A 19,140-nucleotide genomic window follows, 5' to 3' on the forward strand; every position below is an offset into this window, starting at 1 on the left:
ACAAGACCGCATTCATTGCTAGAAAAAACCAACGTCCTTTCACATAAAGGTATAAAAGGAACTTTTTCATGTTATGCGGAAAGCAAATGATAGAAGTTAAAACCACGCAGGATTAAAAACGACTAGTTAATAAGGGGCTGTATTCTAAAAAAAACACCCACGCAACAGAGTCCCTGCTTTACGAAAGCCCCCGTTGCTGACGTCATTTGACCAGCACATTGCGTCCGACTTCTCCCTCTGCTATCTTTCTTTAGAGCAGCCCCGGAGCGCTGAAGAAATCTGCTTATCCCAATCACTGGATGACGAAGCTTCAGCGCAGAACTCCCCCCGTCCCTCTCCCGTGCGCCTGCGCGTCGTTTCCGAGCTTCACCGCTCCATAACGGGAAGCCGGAGTCGCCGTGGTTGCTATAGCAACCCCTTCCAGCTCCGCGTGCAGCGAGATCTGGCTCATCAGAATGCCGGACACAAAGAAGGTGACTAAGCTCGGTCTCGAGCCCCCCCCAACGCCTCGCTCGGCGCGCGGACTCGAGCCCCCGCCCCTTTATGGTAACCGGGAGCCTCTCATGACACGGTGCGGTATTGAAATGTGAATCTAAGCGCTTTCGCAGTATTCACCGTCAGAATGTAAAGCAATATTAATCATCCTAGCGACAACCCTGAACTGTAAGCTTTAGTTAAACGCCGGTACATTTCCATGAAGGCCTTTTTGGGGGGCGGGGGAATTAACATCCTTAAAGCAGCACAGAGGTTAAACCAAACGAGTTATCCTACATTCCATTATTTATTACTGTGGAAAATACTAGGCACATTTTTCCTGAATGGTCTTGTATCAGTTATATACATGCAACCAAGCAGGACCAACGTTACTTTCATATTCATTGAGCACTTCAAATGTTAATTGTTTTTTTTACCATTTTTACTGTTAACAATCTACACTGCGGTGGTCGATTTGCGACTGCTTGGACAGGGAATTCGTGTATCGCTGTTCTTTAACATCTTAATACAAGCAGGAATGGGTTACAATAGGCTACGTTGTCCCGCCCATTTTTAAACAGAGCCCTGGACCACATTTTTTTTCCCTCCCCTGCTTCAAATGCAAATACACGTGAGTCACGTTTCGGCTCTCCTTTTTGTGCTTTGTTCGCTACCATTTGTTCAGGAGACCGCGTAATACAAATCACACCCTCACAGTGTCCTTGTAAATGCCCAGATAAAAACGGATTAAAAATGTACGAGTACGAGAGTGCAACGTTTAGATGCCACTTGCAGAGATTCATCGGTTACCGAAACTCGGAATTACATTTAGGTGTAAGTGTCTACCTATAAATGAACTATAAAACACAACGTCACAAAACGCCATCCTTCAGAACCGCCGTCCGCATTACAGAGCTCCGTCTGAACAAGGGGCGGATAGCACCGCTAACAGTGCAACTGCTCACCAAATGAACTAGGTCTTCCCTAAAACTAAAGGAACAATAGGTTTATTCCATACTGAGAAGAGAAGAGAGAAAACACAACGTTTCGGCTGTGAAGCGTTCTTCAGGTCTTCTCTGAATAGCTTTACGGCGGAGACCAAAAATAGGGCTGAGAATGCCACACCGTATCAGAAAGTAAAATCAAATACAGATCAGATCAAAGACGGGGGCAGTCTGCCGTCACGCCTGCCGCAAGCTAAAGTAACGCAAACTAATCATGTGCGCTACTACTTAGCATGCGAGGGAATTCCACATTTATGATACAAGGCCCGACCAAGAGACCAACAAAAAACTGGCGATACGCATTTCATTCTTTAACACAGCAGATGAGAGAACTGCACTTACATCTACGAGGTATAGCTGGTCTATCATCCTTAGAAGGAATCCAGATCTTTTGGAGGCGAGTCTGCTTGAGCTCCTTTGGCATAGCTATGTGGGGGAAAAAAAAATCCTTTCGAGTTTCTCCTTTAGGATGCCGAGTATAACAAAGCCGAGAGATTTCTTTTTGAAAGAAATTCCAGTGTACGCGGTGACTAGCTTGTTTTTTTAAATAAAAAAAAACGGATCGAGAATTGTAATGTAAAAGGAAATCTAGTTATCGGAACGCCGAAGTAACATTTTTTTTCCTGTAAAGCAGGTAGCTAGTCAGAATATTTCCTGTCTTCTCACGGGTACCGAAATCCGCTCCTAACCAGCGCTTTGTGGCAATTATAAATTGCTCGCTTAAAGAATTTCGTTTGTACCGTTTCACTGAGCTACCTCCCTACGATGCCGGTATCTTAATCTCCCCCACTGTTCCAGATCCCGTATTTAACCTCACAAGCCGGCAGTGCAACGTGACGACCGTGACGCACCACTCAAAGGCGTGGTAACCGGTGTTTTACTAGGGTTTAAAGAGACAAACCATTTTACGCCGCCTTGTGGTAAAATGCAGAATTGCTGAATCACCGAAGGACAAGTCTGATATTGCAGTGACATTTATTGGTGAAAGTAAGCTGTAAATACGCTACACATAATAATTAAATGGTTACATACATTTAACCCCCTTTGACCGCATCAAGCGGATAAAACCCTGCTTCATTTTAATTTTTGCTTAAACTAAACTAATGCTTTATTGCTTTATTACCGCAAAGGTTTCATTAGAAATAATTATACTTTTGAGAAAGTGTTTAAAAATCACATCATTTTCGATACAATTGCATTTTTAATAAGGTCACATAGATCCTCGTGGTCAGACGACTCCTACTAAGTGGCGTCCAGGCAAATTAAACCTGTCGTTGCGGGAATGCACGTACTTCATGTACGCTGCCTCACAGGAAGTGACATTTGAAATTTTGGAGCCCGAAGTGAAGGGATTCCCAATTGAGTTCCTGGCCTGTCTCGCGGATCGTCCCTTGTGCACGTGCAAATCTGTGCATTCGCACATTGGGGGGGGAGAGGGGGCATTTTTCCCCCCTTCCACGCTTGAATGATAACGGTGCAAGAAAGCATCATATACCTCCCATCCCGACTTACAGGCTATGCAATAACGTGAATATCAATAATAAGATTTCATCAAAAAAAATCATTTCACGCTTAGACGTTTTCAATTTTATAAAAGAATGAAATCGCTGTAAATGTAGTCCATTCTGATTTAGGTTTTAAAAAAAGAGGTCAAAGGATAGCAATTAGCACAAGGCAAAAATACTGCAGATAAGATTGACAAAAGAGAGACATCAATAACATAAGGAAAGGTGTACTGTAATTTGTTTTAAAAACATATTGACTAGCAGTCCGATTCAGTACTGTACATAACAACTGTTTTCAGCGGATCCCTGCACCCATTAAAAGCACAACCAAACGAGTTTTAAAAGTAAAAGGGAATGATTCATTAGTGTTAAAAATTCATTGAATTTTTAGTACGTTAGAAGTGATCACTGCAGAAACACGAATTTCGAGTCGTTCACGGGCGTGCAGTTCACTAAGGTTCTTTTGATGACAATTGCAATGTAGGCTGAAAAAAGTCTTCATTGCGTATGTCGTCATAAAAGGCCATTTTTAAAATAAATGTGAGCTGGTGCACATGAAATTGAGGCAACCACCATAATATATATGTAAAAAAAACTTTTCCCCAAATATTCAGTATATTAAAGGGGACATATGATCAATTTTGAGATAAAAAAAACCTATGAGTCCTACGAGCGTTTGAGTAACTGAGCTTTCTGCAAATATATCCGCTGGCCAAGAAAACCACGGCAATGCACTGTGGAATGTGGCAGGGAAGCGCACACGTGCTGGCCGTTTCTGGCACCAGCGACAGATTCCGTGGGGGGCGTTCAATTTCAAAACAGCGACGCGTCTTTCCCTACTAGAGAACCGTATCACTGCAAGCTGCTCGTAACTGGGATATCGCAGCCAAAACAGACAGCTGTTGGCTCTGGGCACAGAGCATGGATTTTGGTGACCAATCTAACATTAATTCTCAAAGGCTAAGAGCAATTTGTGTTTAGGAAAGCAAGCCTTCTTAGCAGATCTTGAATTATTTACATAGTATTCAAGCACTTGCACACCCATTGCCCTGGTTCATTCTTAAATGCGCACACAATATTTGAAATGTCACTTTGTTACTGCAATTGTCAATTCTAATATGCTCGTCTTAGTTTTAATCTACCAGGAATTTCCTTAATAAATGCATAACGTCCCCATCATTCTATTTATTTCCATTCTATTGAATTTAATTCTATTTAATGTGTTAATCTGTTTGTAATGCTAAAACTTCTGGAGTGGGACATTCTTAGCTAGATCACCCCTCAACCTCAACTTTCAGAACAGGCTACAAGCCACAAAGGCTGGAGAACATAGGAAAAGCAAGAACAATCGTTTTATTGTTTATTTGACTCTGTTGCCAAGGAGCAAACCTCTTAACCAGGTCATTGAAAATTGAAAATAACCATTTGTTCTCAATTAACATTCCTGGTTACATAAAGGTGTGTATATACGTCTGTATAGAAAATCCGCTCTCGATTAACTGTTCAAAAGGGGCTGGGGTGACTGGATACAATCGTCTTTAGAATTTTATTCGTAATTTTTTAAAAGAGAGTACGAGAACGGTTACAAAGAAGAGGAGGCCATTCAGTCAATGTAGCCAATTTGGTGGTTAGTAGCCAATAATCTCATTCTGCCATTTCCTGAAGGAAACCAGGGTAAGATAAGATAAAATCACTTTATTGGCCCTATACAATTTCTTGTATTAGGGATTTGTCTTTTGCATACCCCAGCTTGCTCTCCATGAGACACACAGGCAGGGAGAGAGAAGCTTTGGATCAGAGCACAGGGTCAGACATTGAGACGGCACCCCTGGAGCAGTTGGGGTTAAGGGCCTTGCTCAGGGGCAAAACAGAGTAGGATTCTTGCAGGATACGAACTGGCAACCTTCCAGCCACAGGCACAGATCCTTTCCCACAGAGCCACTGCTGATATGAAGAAACGATGGCCCCAGGTATCATACGGTCTTAATGACTCGACTGCTTGTTGCCCGCTGTAATCCCACAACCCTCTTATTCTATATGAAAGTCACTTGGAGTGACCATTTATATCACTGGTTTGAGTTTCAGTGTTTATTCTGAACAGTACTGTGTTGACTTTGTCAGTGCCTTTGAGGATACTGAATGCTAGTATCAGATTTCCCCTTAGTCTTCTTTGTTCAAGACTAAAAAGATTCAGTTCTTTCAGTTCAGCCTTAGTGTTGGACATTCCTTTAAGCCAGAATGTATCTGGTTTAGTTTCTCCACATTGTAGCAGCACTACAAGATGGTAAGTAACTTGTTTAGAATACATGAGGCCTTATTAGTTCATTATTCACTTGTAACAATTTAATAGATGCAATCTGTAATGTGATCTGAGGTATTTAGATGCACAGTAGCGCTGTGTGTTCATAAACATTTCCCCCCTAGGGACAATAAAAGCTTATCTTATCTTATCTTTAAGCAACTATATCACCCTGCAGCTCACAACTGACAACCCACATAAGATCAGCAGGTGTGAACCTGGGTGGGAGACCTCCTGTGAAAAAATAAGGTTGCTGCTGGAAGAGGTGTTAGTGGGGTCAGTAGGGGGCGCTCACCCTGTGGTCTGTGTGGGTCCTAATGCCCCAGTATAGTGATGGGAACACTATACTGTAAAAATGGCGCTGTCCTTCGGATGAGACATAAAACAGATGTCCTGACTTTCTGTGGTCATTAAAAATCCCAGGACGTTTCTCAAAAGGAGTAGGGGTTTTACCCCGGTGTCCTGGCCAAATATCCTATTGGCCCTTACCAATCATGACCTCCTAATAATCCCAATCTATAAATTGGCTTCATCACTCTGTTCTCCTCCCCACTGATAGCTGATGTGTGGTGAGCGTTCTGGCACACTATGGCTGCCATTGCATCATCCAGGTAGAGCTGCACATTGCTGGTGGTGGAGAAAAGTCCCCATTATCTGTAAAGAGCTTTGAGTAGAGTGTCCAGAAAAGCACTATATTGTCACGATCGCTAACCCCTCCTCTTAAGGGAGCTCCAGCCCTTCCTCGTTCCTTCCCATTGTCTGCACCTGTTCCCTATTCCCGTTCCCCTTTAAAAGCCACACGCTGACCTCACTCCTGGCTTCTCATTGATTTCCGTGTCGTGAGAGCCCGGGGTCCTGCTGTGTCTGGCTCCGTTATGGTTTTAGTTTCCTGGTCCTGATTCCCTGTCCCGCCGGTCCCGACCCGGTTCTGGTTTTAACTACGGATGGATCCCCTGGTCTTGGACTAAACCTCTCGTCTTGGATTCCTACTCTGGATTTACCCTTGGATTGTTCGCCCTGGATTCACTCTCCCGGGACACTAGCACTGCATGGACACTCCCGACCGACTCCTGCATGATATTTTTCCCCTTGTGTCTTCACTATTCTGGATTGCGTCGTCCGCATAGGGCCCGGAAAGAACTGTTCGTGACATATATAAGTGTAAGGAATAATTATTATGAACACAACATCCCTGGATTTTAAACTATACATTTTTGACTAAATATCCTCACATTGTGTATGCCTTTTTATGTATTAACCCACAATATCTGAACAAATGTATTAAAATAAATGTATTTTTCACAAGTAGCTTCTTCTATCTCAGTGTTTCCAATTTTGTATTTATAGTTTATGTTTTTGCTACCTGCATGCAAAACCCTGCACTTGTCTACATTAAACATCATCTGCCAGGTTGTTTTCCCAATGTTGAATTTTATCTAAATCTTTTTGAAGTTCATTTGTAGCTTGTACAGGGTTTGCTCATCCTCATAATCTAATTTGAAGGCAAATGTATTTAGTTTATTAACTATAACTGAATCTAGATTATTGTTATAAATTAAGAAGAATAGTGGTCCTAGTACAGATCTCTGAGGTACTCCACTAATTCCATCACCACAATTTGAGTATTCTCCCTTATCTGTACTCTCTATTTTCTATTTATTAAGCTATTTTCAATCTGACCACTGCCTACAGTGGTAATTGGAGAATTAAACTTTCAATAAGGAACTTTATCAAAAGCATTTTGAAATGTAGACCTATTGGTCTATGATTACTTGGTTCGGTTTTGTCATCCTTCCTGTGACTGTGCATCACACAAGCAATTTCACATTCCAAGGGATCTACCCCTCTCTTCAGCAAATGTTGGAAGAGTTGCCTCAATGGCTTTTAAATAACATGTTGTTTCCTTAAATTCAAATGCTAAGATTACATCAGGCCCTGGGAATTTATAAATCTTGAATGCTTCTAGTATCCAAAACACTTCTGCCTCTTCTATGCTAATTGTAGTGAAGAACTTTGTCCTTCCACTGCCTGGGGCTTGTTGCAGAATTCTTCCTTAGTGAGCACCTCAGTGATACATCAGTCATCTTCTACTGACCAGACCAGACACTGTTTTTGTACCTTTCAAAAACATATGAAAGGTATTGGGTTTTTTCTTAATGATCTTTTTTTAAAAATGTTTTGCAGTCACTAAAGTGCATTTACTTAGAATAATAAAAAATAATGTAGATTTATCACAACAACAACAACAATAATAATGAAATGCACTGTATAAATCCAATTAATTGCTGATTTAATGAGTTAACATCCAAACATGTCAAATGGACCAAATAGCCTCTTCTTATTTTAAACAATTTATTATTATCTTAGGGCCCAAAAACCTATAATCTGGCCATGGACACTGAGATCTACATCAACATGTCAAAGTCATCTTGCAAATCATTTCATGTAGATCGAAGACTGTGGCTGGACATACAAAGCAACAGTAGATTAGAAGGGAAGCCAATCAACTCCACGGCAGATATTCATAAATTCTAAAGTCAAATATTTCCTGTATCATATAAATACACATGCTGAGTTTCTACGATATTTCAGTTTGTTCAGTAATGTCCCAGGAACTCCAGCAATCAGAGAATTGCATTCATCAGTTCTGGAGGCAACTCCTGAGGAAGTCCTCCTGGTGACAGACTTAAACTCACCCAGAAGAACAAAGTACAGTTCTGTGGTTCCTAAATTCCAGAGTACACTTTCTACTCATGGAAACAGGAGAATTTGATCAACAGTATCAAACTAAGGTACAGTAGTACAAAAACAGAATAGCAGAACCGGGGGCCACCGGAAAGTCATAGCTTTTAAACAAAAGCTTACAACTTGGAGAAGAGCAGATCCAGAAGGTTTGTTTGTTCTAAGATAAAAGCTCAGTTGTCATGGTTACGATAAGCAACATACTCCAGAATTTTTTGTAAGCAATTACGTGGCTCTTCAGTGACATGGTAAGATTTTTAGGCATTTGGAGATGAAGGATGTTCAACCACATGGATGACTTAATAACCAAAAAGCAAAGTGCATAGAAAATAGGGCAAACTAAGAAAGTAGGAATGGGTTCTAGCATATAACAAGTATATTTTTCTTTCAGACTAACAGTTTAAGATCAACAACTTGTGCTAACCAAGAGAGAAGTGAAACAGTTAATGTGAGAGTTGGACAAAATTCTAGGAGCTCAATTCATTACATTCTGCAGGTTCCGACAAGGCAGATAAACCATGCAAAAAATGAGGAATGGCTGACACAGCGCTTGAAATGATAAACATGATGCTGACTTTTTACGTGGAATGGTGAAATTGTCAGAACAGATACTGCAACAGTAGACCAACAGTACAAATATCTCTTTTGTTTTCTGCATAAAGGGAGAGTTATACCTGCCAATGGTCCCAGGACTCCAACCCAGGAATGTTTAGTTGTATTCTAATTTCTGCAATGAAGAACAATCGGAATCCTGTTGTGCACTGCTCTGTCAGCCTTTAAAAAACAATCAGGCTCTCTCATACCATTAACTGCTGTCCAACTAGCTGATTCAGGCTTTGTTTAAAAGTCACAAACAAAATGTACCACTGGTTAATACAACGCCTTCCAGTTTTATTGCTCTAAACAGCTGTAGACTTCAGCACTGCAAGCCTTACACCTTGAATGCTTTGACGAGCAAAAAGTGTATATATTCAAATGGTCAAATTTTGCCTGAAATGATCTGACCAAAGCTTTGAACAATTGCTAGTGATAGTTTATGTACAGCAGACATTATACCTAAGGCCTTTAAAGACCTATGACATTTGTATGATAAATATTGTTAAAAAGATCTCTTCTTGAATAAGTATATATGTAGCAATGACAGACTATTTTGATCACCCATCTACTCATAGAAATCAAACCACCCATAAAACGCATCCACCAAAGGGCCTATGAAACAGAAGTGCTCAGAGCCTATAGGGTCCTTAATCCAGCCCTGTCTAAGGCCAGATAAGGCCAGTCCTTTAACCCTGTCTAAAGTGGACAACAGCTGAAAGTGACAGTATTATACATTAGGTCCCTTACAGTATAAAGGTGAAGATACATAAAATAGTTAAGTGTGTTAAATCAATAAATCATCATGATATCTTTATCACTTTCCAAAGATGGGAAACACCTCATAGTGCTTTGCAAGAATATATGTTTGAATTCGGAATAAACATTTGAAAATTACATAATATACTGTAGTTGTACTGCACATCACTGCTGACAAGAAATGTTATAATTTCTTTAATTTTTATAATTTAATATTATGTGAGATATAGGATACAATAGGATGATATCATAAGATGGTTACATGGGATACTATAGGATGGTTTATCAAGAATTTAATGCAGCACTCTTCAGAACAACAAAACTATTTCTAATTCTAAAACGATCCAGTCGTGGGAAGGGATTTAAATTAGGCCCAATGTTGTCAACAGCTCAGAAGTTTAGGAGCAAAGTCTTGAATAAGGTTTGAAACTGGTGATTAGCCACTATACAATACAGAGAAAAGGTCTGTGCACTGCCAACATAATGAATATACAGTAATTCTACAAGCTCTTCATTTTTGGATCAGTTCTCAATGAGTGCAGTTGGAAAATGTTTAGAAGATTTGTAATTCCTTTTACATCCAATTCTTGTTTGGAATAGCCTGCCATAATCTGTTTGGAAAGCCTAGAGTTACTACTTGAGCTGAGAACATCTTTCATTTTTGATTATAGGTCACAACCTCTGTCAACACTTCAGAATTCACAGCAACCACAAGGGAACAACCTCAGCTTAAGCTGCTTTACCACCGATAGTGAACTGAGACTGAATTTCTTACGAAGTAAATAATAAAGTACAATAATTGGTTTTGAAATACGTAATCATTCTAGATGAAGGGAACATAATTGATGGTCCACACAAGCAAGGAAGTTAGTTAAAAGTCAGTTACCCTTCACATAGAATGACCACCCTTATTACTTTTTCCACAGTCAACTAATGCCCAAATCCTTAAGGATCTGTAGTGTTTACTTAAACAAAGGAGCCGTATAAAGAGTATTTCAACACAGGGAATTCCTTAAAAATAATTCCAGCTGCGATATTTCTTAAGACCGGTCACATCCTATAGTTTTTATGGCTATATTCCAGGTTATGAATTAAGAAAGAAGCCTTTTCAGTTTTAACCAGTTCTTTATTCTTCCCTCTTAAGTGAATTTGTTGGAAAATGAAAGATTTGCCAAATTATACTCTTGCATGAGCAAACATCTGCCACGATTACTTATGTGTTCCTGTAACCCCTGGATGTTGAGTACATTTCTCAGACACTGGAATTCTTCTAAAAATCCCTCTAAATCCCTAAGTGACACCATCAACACTGCTCTGTAGACCCATCTTGTCAGATCGCAGAAGCTAAGCAAGGTCAGACATAATACTAGTATGGAAGACCATCACGGAAGGCAAGACTGCTGCTGCTGCAAGAGGTGTTGGTGGACCAGAAGGAGGCGCTCTTCCTCCTGAACCAATCCCATTTCCAATTTCCAATCCCATGTCCCAGTATGGAAGGGTGACCTGATGACTCCAGGTCTGAAGTGATTTGTGACAGGATAGGATTTTAAAACCACCCTTAAATTGAAAGAATTACATTTGTATACTCAGCACTATGTTTTTGATGAGATGAGCATGTTTAATTGGTGCATTGTAAGGTAACATTGCTGTTCAACATTCCTGGGAACTATCAGACTACGTGGAATGCTGAGTAGTGTTACTGATTTGCTCAAAAGCATTATTTCATGTTAGGTTACTGAACAGCTGATCAGTATGTGTACTACTCACAGGCATTAAGAACTGATTTTTATCTCAGTAAATGCAATTCTGAGTTTATAAATTAACATCTATAAGTTAATGTAAAGGGGAGTTTAAAAATCTTGTCCCATCTCTGAGAGTAATGGAGCCCGATGGAGTCATCTTGGTCATTTAACATCCCATAGCTCAACAAGGAGAAATGTTACCTAACTTTCCATTTAACATTTTGGACCCCAGTGTCCAAATGAAATTCCACCCTGGGTTTTCTCACGATCTCAATTCAACTGGTGAAGTAGTTTCTCACTTCTTCACCTGGCCTGCAGTTCAGTGATACTGCAGGTGTGTAATGCCAGCTCTGGGTTGCCGAGATGGGTAATGTATTTTGTTGTTGGATAGGTGGTGTGCTTCACGATGTTTTGGGAAGAAAAAAGCTGCACAAATGTAAGTACTATAAGCAGAGTGGAGATAACATTGATGTCATATTAAAACATAGTTATTTTAATTTGGTGGGTGGAGAAGGCACTTCCTACCTGTGCCCTAAACCTCAGCTAATAATAGCACAACGCAGGTACTGGTGAGACCAAGTAGGTGTACTTATAGAGCCTCTGTCTTGCAAACATATGCTTCTCACTGGCTGTGTACCAGTTTTGTTTCTAAAATGCAGCATTCTGTAATTGTGTACCACACCCTCTGTGGTCACAGAAGAGTGGTTGCAAGAGTGGAGAAACTGAGCTACGCAGCATAAAATACTGAGAGGGGACAGATTTTGGATAAAGCTTTGTATATTACAGGACATTACATCAGCATTATGTATGGAATTTAAGAATTTGGCAAAGCAAAAGCACTCACTTGTAACTGTGACTCAGAGCTACAGGTTCTGTTTAAGGCATCACAATGTTAAAATTAAGTGTAGGCATCATATCGACTCATCTCAGGATCATTATACTGTAAGCATTTAGGAGGATCAACTGTCTTACAGACCAATTTTGACAACTGATTTTCTTAAACAAGAGGTATCAATTAATACAAAGCAATATGTTTAATTTAGAAAACAACAGAGACCTTTGACATTTTATTCTTATAAGTGACCAAACAAAGATTCTGATATTATTTATTTCCTGCACATAAAGGCTTTTGGAGTTCAGCACTGTATAATAACTGTGCACTTCAATATTTAGCTTTATGAATATGCTGGAGAAAAGCAAAAACTTGTTTTCCAGTTCCTTTTTTGTAAGAAAAAGAAAGGACTTCCTCCAGCTTTTTATGGGGAACAAATAATGCTGTGAGATTAGGCTTCATTGAGTGCATTGCATAATGAAGATATGCATTTCTTAATGCATTCCATGGAACTTTGTAAGTGTAGTGTCATATGATTCACAAGGCCAACAACAACCCTGTAGTGTCTTTCACCTTTGTTTTTCCAGATAGTTGTACTTTGCTGTAATGTATTATCAAACATGGCACCACAATTCTGTTCTTTACATTTCGACGGTACCTGCAACATACACAACAAGATGGAACTTTCGGGGCATTGATGTCTTCACAACTTTTGAGGCAGTCCCTTCAAACTGAGAAACACGAACAGCTGTGATCTGTTACAGTAAACAATGTTGCTGCTGCGAATGTGTCAGATCAACAGAAAAACATCTTGCTTCTGTTTATCTAGAGTGGCTGTTCAAGAAGCAAGCCGGTTTTTCCCAGTAGATCTTCATATAGGACACTAAGTATCTATTTTAAACTGCAAACACTCCTGCTACATGCACAGGGAGCCTGATCTTCTGTTTACTACTACAGGAGAAAGAAAACAGAGCTTGAGCTTTTCTCCATATGAGCCGAGCAGTGCAACAGAACTGCACACGAGGCTGTACCAGAGTTGACAGAAGTCCTTAACTTATTTATCAACATATGTGTCATCTCCAAATGCAGAAACACAACTACACTGTAAAATATTATGAACATATACAGTATATCCATATATCCAAAGAGTAAATATGATTGATGGATGGAGATTAGTTGGATTTTATATAGCAGGAAGTATCAAAGTGATTTAGTGTTTCACTAAATTGGCTTGAGGGTATTTGGCGATGCTCATTAGTAACATTATTGCACATTATCCTTTTACCTGCAACTCTATATTACAGTACATGACTATAGTCATGTAATTCTATGGCCTCGGCCTGTGATACACAAACACGTGTAAGAAACATTTGCATGTCCAGGAAAAACACTTCTCTTTACAAATGTAAAACTCGATCGCGAGTCACTCATAGCTTAAATACAAAAAACAAACATAAGTGCTTTGAAAGCATGAAGGAGCAGCCTATTTCATAAAACCAGTAGGTGATTGGGTTCTTCAGTCAATCTTCAAAACAAAAAGCACCACTACACTTAGTGAATATTCAGTGTCCCGCCAGTAAACCGCTTTCTTTACTGAATGTTACTTTTTGCCAGCTTTGCTGAACCTTATTGTTATTCATGTTTTCACAGGGAAACACAATAACAAACAGCTGCCAAACACAGAGTGAAACCCTTCTTTATCTCACAGTCACAGGAGGAAATCCACAGGCTTTAACAGATACAATGCTACCAGTGAGCATTAGGGCTTTAAGAATTCTTTCAAGATAGCAGAGTGAATAGTAATGTGTGAACTGAAAATAGCTAGGAACAAAGGAAAGTAACACTCCTGCAGCCCAATTATCGACATTATCTCCCAAACTGACATTCATTTATTTACTGGATGTGACACTACCATAGTCACGTTGAAAATGATGTACAAACTAAACTTTTGCTTTTTTTTCTTAAGCTTTCCATTTGCCTTTCAACTTCCTTGAGCAAAGGTGAAGTCTAGTTAGTTCCAGGGATTTTCATTTTTTACCATTCCAGCTGTAGTTGCTTTCATAAAACATTTTACCCAATAAAACCTGTCATTTTCTAAAAAAAAAACCTAATTATTGCATATGTTTTCATAATTCTCTTGTAAAGCCTTCCTCTGAGGAGAGAGGAATTCATTTGTTAAGCAAAGTTGTATCTTGCTTATTTGCATAATGCAGCAGAGAGGATAAAAATGTCTCATTCCTCATGCAAAGATGTTCAGTCCAAGGTTGGAAAGCTCACATGGAAATTATGATCATTTCTAGACAACTTTGACTGAGACTTTTCACTGTCATCTAGTAAAACAGTGGAAAGATGAAATACTTAACAATTACTTTCAATTTTGTTTACTACCATTGCTGACCGTACATGTATCCCACTGCGGAAATCCATGATTTACAGAAATCCCTGACTAAGACCTCTGAACAGATACTTGCTTCTTGAAAGTGTTTTTTCACCATAATGGCAAACAGGAATCCTCTTAAAGTATCTGTCACACTCTTCTCTCTCAAGTAAGTGACATGAACACTCAGACAATCTAATTACTTCACACACCATCAGTTTAACACCAAGACCCCTGGTAGAACTGTGGATACCAGAAGGAAGCACCAAATGTGTGCTAACAAAGGAAGAAACACAATGGTTTCTACATTTAAGTGCCATATTTTGAAATAAATAAAAATGCAATTTTAACTTTCAAAAGTCAAATAGCATGAAACATGAACATGACAGGAAGTATGAACCTCCAGGCCGCAATTTGTTTCACGGCATCTTATTTTTCTCAGTCAGCCCTGAGCTACCACAAAGTGAATAAATTACAATTTCTTGATCTTTTTTTTATCTCTGTAATTAGACCTACCATGCAATGAACATTTGTTTATAGAAATTACGTTTTTATTTTTAATGCAGCTTGCTGACTAGAGGAAAAACTTCATCAGAAACTATTAAAGGAGTCGCAGAATTTCTTAGGAGATACAAGTGTAAATATTTGCGTCTTACTGTGGTGATAGTATTTTAATGCATATCAAAGCAACTGTCTTTAAATTATATGTTATCAATACCATGATGATTTATACAGCCTGTCATAATTTAAGTCAAAGCCACAGCCAATTGCAAGTGGCAACAATTCACTTTTTGAAAAATATTACCTGCCAGAAACTTTAGTAATTTAAGGAGCTAATTATCTTATTTTTCTGTTTTTCATGAATTTGGAAAAATAATTATTTTATAATTAATAATTAAATAATTCCATTTATTCTGCATTATAGAATGTAACTGTGGTTTATATTCACAATGTGGGTGGTTTGGGGTAGGATTTAAGTTTAGAATTCAATTCAGATTTAGGAGTATAGAAATGTAGAACATAAAAGAACAACAGGTTTTTCAAATCTCCCAAGACCCGGCCAGCCAGCATACCAAAACCCTGCTGAGCTATTGTCAAGAGGCCGAGGAAACTAGCTTCTACAGACCCCCTCTTACAGAAGCTATGAGGGGAGTGGGGTATAATCCCACAGACAAGGGCAGCCGACTCCTTCATACTAAGTGGTGTTGGTGGACCAGTAGGTGGCGCTCTTTCTCCTGGACCAGAATATCCAAACTAATGTCACCCTGTGGTGACTGCAGACACTGTCCACTAGGAAGTGCTGTCCGGCAGATTGGATGCAAAATGAAGTCCTACGCTGCTGGTTATTATGGGTGTAGGATGCACTTCACTGATGGAGAAGTGTGTCCCCATCTGTATTCAAAAGTGTTTGGGATTCTTAGAAATTAAAAGCATTTAAGTGCAATTAATTTCTATGACTTCAGTAGTCCACTCAAATGATAACGATAATAATAATTACACTTCCATAGCACTTTTTCTGGACACTCCACTCAAAGTGCTTTACACATAATGGGGACTCCCCTCTATTAATGTGCTGCAGCACCGGGATGATGTGACACCCCAATCACCAGCTATCAGTGGGAAGGAGAAGAGAAGCCAATTCATAGACGAGGATTATAAGGAGGCCATGAGTGGTAAAGTCCAGGGGGAAATTTGGCCAGGACACTGGGGTTACACCCCTAATCTTTTCGAGAAACTCCCTGGGATTTTTTAATGACCACAGAGAGTCAGGACCTCAGTTTCATGTCTTGTCTGAAGGACAGGACCTTTTCACAGTATATGTTTTTCACTATACTGGGGCATTGGGACCCACACAGACCATAGAATGAGCACCCCCTGCTGGCCCCACTGACACCTCTTCAGGAAGCAACCTTAGTTTTTCCCAGGAGGTCTCACATCCAGTTACTGACCAAGGTCACACCTGCATAGCTTCAGTGGGCTGCCAGTTATGAGATGCAGGATCATATGGCTGATGCAGTATGCAGAGACACAATGTATTTGAGGTTCATTTGACCTGATTCTCCTAGCTGAAGGAACTGCATCCTAACTGTAAGGAACCTGGGACCTGCAAGGGCGCAGACAGCGCCAAGGGAAGTTCGGGAAAAGGTTTTGTAGTTTTTATTGGGACCTGTACTTATCAGAGGTGGAATCTCCCAGTGATAAGTGTATTTAACCTGGACGTACGTGAAACACTTAAATTGCACACAGGTGGGCTCCATTCAATGAATTATGTGACTTCTAAAGACAACTGATTTTAGGCTGGAACTATTTTTATAATAGTAAAAGGGGTAAATACTTAATGCAGTCAATTATTTTATGTTTATAACTAATTCAGGAAGTTAGGTTTCACTTTGACACTGCGTAGTGTTCTGTGTCGATCCATACAAAAACAAAAGCCAAATTAAACGCATTATGATTCCATGTTGTGACACAATAAAATGTGGAAACGAAACTCCAAGGGGGTGAATACTTTTGACAGTACTTGTACATACGACGGAGAGCGAGACTGGACATGATAAGAGCATGACCTTTTCCCGAATTTAACGCAGTGTGTAAGTAGCATATCTTTCGGCTCCCTTATATATTTATGGCCAACCCGTCCGTGTGTGACTCTTGAATCGTGCGGTCTCTAAGGGGAAAAGGTGCAGTTCCGGCTCCTATGTCAAGCAAATAAACAAGACTTGGGAGGTAGAAAGAAAGAAAATAAGCAGCTGTACCTAAACAGCAACACCCTCCCCAAACCCCAAATCCTCAAATGACAAACTTCCTGTTCCTCGTATCTCACAAATACTAAACCAAGAGATAAAACAGAACGCGTTCGTGTTGAAAAACCACCGGAGAAGAGGAACTCGAAAGGAAAGGAGCTCTTTTATTGGTCAAAACTGTCACACTGTCACACAGTGTTTCACACCAAATACAGCTCAACCAGTAAATGCTTAATTCGCAAAAAAATAATAGCCAACATACCAGGGCTATCATTTGAATTAAAATTAAACAATTCTAGTTATAAACAAATAATAAGGCATTTATATTTGTCTTATGCACTAGAAACGTTTTTCAGCCGTGAATGTCTATTTGCTTTTGTTAATGATTTCCTTTTGCGTAACGGTCATTTGACGCTTTCACAATAAATTTAACGTCTGATTATCCAAGTCTCATGTTTTGCCATTTTCACTGATGTCTGCTTGAATAAGCAGTGATGTCCCAAATGTCTGAAGAAAGACTTTTAAGTTTAACCATATTGCAAACCCTATAATAATAATGTTTTTTTTAAATAGCAAATGCACACAAGTATATTAATCATGCGGAACTTGGCATGTAAAACCTACAAGCGCTCGAGTCAAAACAATTTCGGGGTAAGCACAATCAATCTAATTACTCTATTTCTTATTTAACATTTTCATTCCGTTCTGTTATCCCACATTGATTCTGATCTGTATGTACACAGATTCCTTGTGCATCTAAGTACGGAAACAATTTAGAGAGTAAATGACTTCCTCGCATATATATCTGCTGCGTCATATTTGAAACGCGAGGTAAAAGTCTGGGTAATGAGAGTCAATAGCATTTTCCCTATCATATTAACTTAAATGATTGCATTTTACACTTACCATTCCTCGAACACATCGTGTAGTCAGACGATTAGTCTATAACAGTAATACGAGGTGGTGTAAAAAAAAAGAAAAATATTATTTTGATGCAGAAATATCTCTACAGGAAATGTTGCATAAGGAAGTAAAACGTCAGTCTGTCGCAAATCTTCACATTAATTTCACGTTTTCTTCCTGTTACTCTGATAAGACAGCTGCTGTTGTAATGCGTTTTGGTGAAGGCATTTTTGTTCATGTGAAGGCTGAAAGTAAATAGTCAACCCTAAAACTTCAGCACTGCGCGGTTAAAATTGATTATATTTCAACAGATCAAAATGGTATTTTTAAAATATTGCAAGAAAACGCAGATGCATTTAATTTGCAATCGGAAAGATATTCCTTGTGCGTGCAGGAAAAGGTGTTTATACTTCGGTTTCTCCAGCCCTTGGTATATTGCAATTGATTACACATTCCTTGGATTAATGGAAAACCAATTTAAAATGGATAACAGGAGGCTTTTATTGTACACCAAGGGTTGTGGGAGTCTGGAACAAACCACCCACCATGCTGTCAAACCCTGGCTTTTATCAAGAAGTGGCTCAGTTAGATCCTCAGATTAATAAGATACTAATGTCACAGGTAAGGGACCCCAACATGCAGGACATGTAGATGCCACCTAACAATTTTAAAGGTGCTAGGACCCTTCTCCCTGCAACAGGTTCATTGCATCTCCCAGAACTGTCAGCACACTCTCAAGACCGGCTATAATTTCTCTTTTTATGACTCTAGCAATTACAGTGCATCACTGTCTAACCATAAACAGAATTGTGCAATTCTAGGGAGCTTTGCAACATATTTATATTTATAGTCATATTGTGCAATACCACTTTTTTGTGTACTGTTCTGCTCTGGTTTGTTCTTTGTGTGTTCTGGACTGTGAGTAACTCTTCTTAGGGCACTTCTCACTGTACTGACTGTATTGTATTGTTATTATTGTATCATGTGTTACACTGTGTCTGTGTTAAGCTGCTGTTGCACTGCAATGTCCCTCAAGGGATCAATAAAGTATCAGAACACCACAACAGAAATGTGTCCATATGGGGGAAGCACTCAGAAACAAGTGAAGTTTATGTTTCCCAATAACCCAAAACAAACGTCCCAGAATACAGCGGCACTTTCCCAA

The 19,140-nt window shown here is 39.4% G+C and overlaps 1 protein-coding gene across 4 annotated transcripts in view; it reads right to left on the reverse strand.

The window, feature by feature from the left end:
• Positions 1-18,101, reverse strand: part of pfkfb3 (6-phosphofructo-2-kinase/fructose-2,6-biphosphatase 3) — a 31,315-nt gene extending 13,214 nt beyond the window's left edge. For 2 of the 4 annotated variants that reach the window (XM_015352400.2, XM_006633287.3), the window contains exon 1: positions 1,821-2,300. In XM_015352400.2, coding sequence (XP_015207886.1) covers positions 1,821-1,902 — 82 coding nt within the window. In that variant the 5' untranslated portion in view covers positions 1,903-2,300. Of the gene's footprint in view, positions 1-1,820; positions 2,302-17,978 lie in introns of those variants that run through there. The other 2 variants (XM_015352401.2, XM_015352399.2) reach the window with 2 other exon arrangements.
• Positions 18,102-19,140: the final 1,039 nt, after the last annotated feature.

Source organism: Lepisosteus oculatus, chromosome 7 (genome assembly GCF_040954835.1).
Source record: "Lepisosteus oculatus isolate fLepOcu1 chromosome 7, fLepOcu1.hap2, whole genome shotgun sequence".
NCBI lineage: Eukaryota > Metazoa > Chordata > Actinopteri > Semionotiformes > Lepisosteidae > Lepisosteus > Lepisosteus oculatus.